Here is a 3,171-nt window from a genome sequence, read left to right as displayed (position 1 = left end):
ACTTCTCTTCTTAACGTTTACTAGTAGTTGTTTAGCTAACTAGATAATTACTAGATGAGGAACTTCTCTATAAATGATATGCTGTCATTTTTTAAAGAATACAATATTCTTTTATAATTATCTCTTCTAGCCACACCAGCTGGGCTGTTCTCTTTATTTTTTTAATGAGGTTTGAGGTTTCTTATTTAGATGCCACATATAAGTGAGATAATATGGTAGTTGTCTTTCTCTGTCTTATTTTACTTAGTATAATGCCATCGAGGTTCTTCCATGCTGTCATCAATAGTAGGATTTCCTTGTTGTTTATGGCTGAGTGAATATCTATTCATCCACCATGGACACCTAGGTCATTTCCATGACTTGGCTATTGTAAATAATGCTGCTATGAATATGGCGTGCAGATATCTTTTTTCAGTTAGTGTTTTTATTTCCTTTGGATATATTCCCAGAAGTGGAATTGCTGGATCATATGGTAGTTCTATTTTCAACTTTTTTAGAATTCTCCATACTCTTTTTCCATATGGCTGTGCCAATTTACAATTCCACCATCAGTACATGAGAGTTTCATTTTCTTCACATCCGTGCCAGCATTTGTTATTCTTGTCTTTTTTATTTTGGCCATTTTAACAGGTGTGAAGTGATATCTCTTGGCGGTTTTAATTTGCATTTCCTTAATTACTAGCGATGTTGAACATATTTTCTTTTTTTAACATCTTTTCATGTACCTGTTTGCTTTTTGTGTACTATCTTCTTTGGAGAAATGTCTATTCAAGTATTTTGACCATATTTTAAATTGGGTTTTTTGGTTTATTGCTATTGAATTGTAGGAGTCCTTTTATATATTTTGGATATTAACCCCTTATCAGATATATGGTTAGCAAATATCTTTTCCCATTCCATAGGTTTTTTCACTTTGTCAATGCTTTCTTCTGCTGTGCAGAAGCTTTTTTAAAAAAAAAATACTTTTTAATTAATTTCAGAGAGGAAGGAAGAGGGAGAGAGAGATAGAAACATCAGTGATGAGAGAAAATCATTGGTTGGCTGTCTTCTGCACCAGGGATCGAGCCCACCACTGTACATGTGCCCTAACCAGGAATCAAACTGTGACCTCCTGGTTCATAGGTCAATGCTCAACCACTGAGCCAGGTCAACCGGGCTATGCAGAATTGTTTTAGTGTGATGTAATCCCATCATTCATTTTTAATTTGGGGACTACATCAAACTAAAAAGTTGTGTTATAATTATTTTTTAATTCATCTTTAATGTAGCACTGAAAGGAAGGGCAAATATTTGCTCAGTTGAATGAGTATAAAAATGGAGCTGCAGCAAAGTTAAAGTGCATAGATGAAAAGGCTAGTGGTAAGCCCCAGGTGTCCGGTTTCCATTCTAAAAGTTAGTTAATAGATTCAGCTATGTCAGTACTAGGAGATGTACAGAGTCATAGGTCAAAGGCAGCTTAAAGCTCAAGGAATCACTAGGGGATATAATAAGAGAATGATACAAACAGAATAGAATGAAGAGAATTCTGTATGTAGCTATTGAACATGCACAAAATCCTGAGAATAGTGCAAGTAAATAAATGGCAACAAACAAAACAGTGTACTAGTAAATTAACTAAATGGGAACAAACATAAATTTCTCCATGCAATCACTTTTACCAACTGAAAATGTTTTTACCAATTTTCAGGTAACACAAAACTGAGGATTACTAATACACCAAATGACAGAAGCAAGATTCAAGTTGGAACTCTTGGTTGGAATTTAACCATGATGAAATTTAACATAGATTTTTTTTTCCTTACATCTAAAAAAATTCAAATTTACAAACATGGTAAAGGGGAAATGTAACTTGTCAACAATCACAGAGATTTTGGCTTATTGCAATATAGAAATGATGATGATGATGGTAATAATAATTACAATTTATTGAGCATAGTGCTCAACACTGTACTAAGTTCTTTATATATATTATGTCCAGTCTCACAACAATTCTCAAAAGTAGGCATTATCATCATCATCATCATCCACATGTTATAGGTAAGAAAACTAATTATTTTGGAAGTAAAATGCCCAGAGTTCAACAGCTTGTCAGTGTTCAAACCTAAGTCCATGTCTTAACTAATTAAGCTACTGTTGTTGCTTAAAAACAAATGCCATTAATAAAAGACTCAAGGCCTGGGCGCAGGGAACGAAAAGCCGGAAGGGGCAAGACGAGTTCAATAAGCCATGGGGCTGTTTGGAAAAACCCAGGAGAAGCCGCCCAAAGAGCTGGTCAATGAGTGGTCATTGAAGATAAGAAAGGAAATGAGAGTTGTTGACAGGCAAATAAGAGATATTCAAAGAGAAGAAGAAAAAGTGAAACGATCTGTGAAAGACGCTGCCAAGAAGGGTCAGAAAGACGTCTGTGTGGTCCTGGCCAAGGAAATGATCAGGTCAAGGAAGGCTGTAAGCAAGCTCTATGCATCCAAAGCTCACATGAACTCTGTGCTCATGGGGATGAAGAACCAGCTGGCGGTTTTGCGAGTGGCTGGTTCCCTGCAGAAGAGCACAGAAGTGATGAAGGCCATGCAGACTCTTGTGAAGATCCCAGAAATCCAGGCCACCATGCGGGAGCTGTCCAAAGAGATGATGAAGGCAGGGATCATAGAAAAGATGTTGGAGGACACCTTTGAAAGTATGGAAGACCAGGAAGAAATGGTAGAAGCAGCAGAAATGGAAATTGACAAAATTTTGTTTGAAATTACAGCAGGGGCCTTGGGCAAAGCACCTAGTAAAGTGACTGATGCCCTTCCAGAGCCTGAACCTCCAGGAGCCACGGCCGCCTCAGAGGAGGAGGAGGAGGAGGAGGAGGAGGTGCTCGAGGCCATGCAGTCGCGGCTGGCCACACTACGCAGCTAGGCCCGCCCAGCTGCGCCCTGAAGCTCTCCCATGGCCAGCCCGCCAGGTGTGCGCACACTCCGCTGAACGGCCGCTATTTGTGTATCTCTTGCACTACACCTCTGTGAGGAAGCTTTGCATTCTGGAGAAGGTTTTCTTCACTCTCTGCAGAGGTTTTGGGATTGTTCTGGGGACGTGATGTAATGCATCATTTACAGGAGTAGAAACGGAGGAATCTTTTTGGAGGGAGGGCAAGAATTTGATCTTCTTGCAAAACACTTCTGAGAATAGAGT

At 38.9% G+C, this 3,171-nt stretch overlaps 1 protein-coding gene across 2 annotated transcripts; it reads left to right on the top strand.

The window, feature by feature from the left end:
- The first annotated feature begins 2,179 nt into the window (after positions 1–2,179).
- Positions 2,180–2,966, top strand: LOC308241452 (charged multivesicular body protein 3-like). Of its 2 annotated transcripts, XM_080654880.1 has the most exons (2): positions 2,180–2,271; positions 2,333–2,966. In XM_080654880.1, the coding sequence occupies exon 2, from the start codon at positions 2,425–2,427 to the stop codon at positions 2,896–2,898; it is 474 nt and encodes a 157-aa protein (XP_080511006.1). In that variant the 5' UTR covers positions 2,180–2,271; positions 2,333–2,424; the 3' UTR covers positions 2,899–2,966. The 2 variants fall into 2 exon arrangements, with proteins under 2 accessions (XP_080511006.1, XP_080511005.1); XM_080654879.1 differs by having other exon boundaries at positions 2,180–2,966.
- Positions 2,967–3,171: the final 205 nt, after the last annotated feature.

The sequence above is a fragment of the Plecotus auritus genome, assembly GCF_963455305.1.
Source record: "Plecotus auritus genome assembly, chromosome: 2".
NCBI classification, from domain to species: Eukaryota; Metazoa; Chordata; class Mammalia; order Chiroptera; family Vespertilionidae; genus Plecotus; species Plecotus auritus.
Note: the sequence above shows the minus strand (reverse complement) of the source record. Positions and strands in the feature narration are given on the sequence as shown.

Excerpts from the sequence above, each read along its gene's own strand:
- LOC308241452 (XM_080654879.1), top strand. The coding sequence starts at position 2,227 with ATGGGGCTGTTTGGAAAAACCCAGGAGAAGCCGCCCAAAGAGCTGGTC.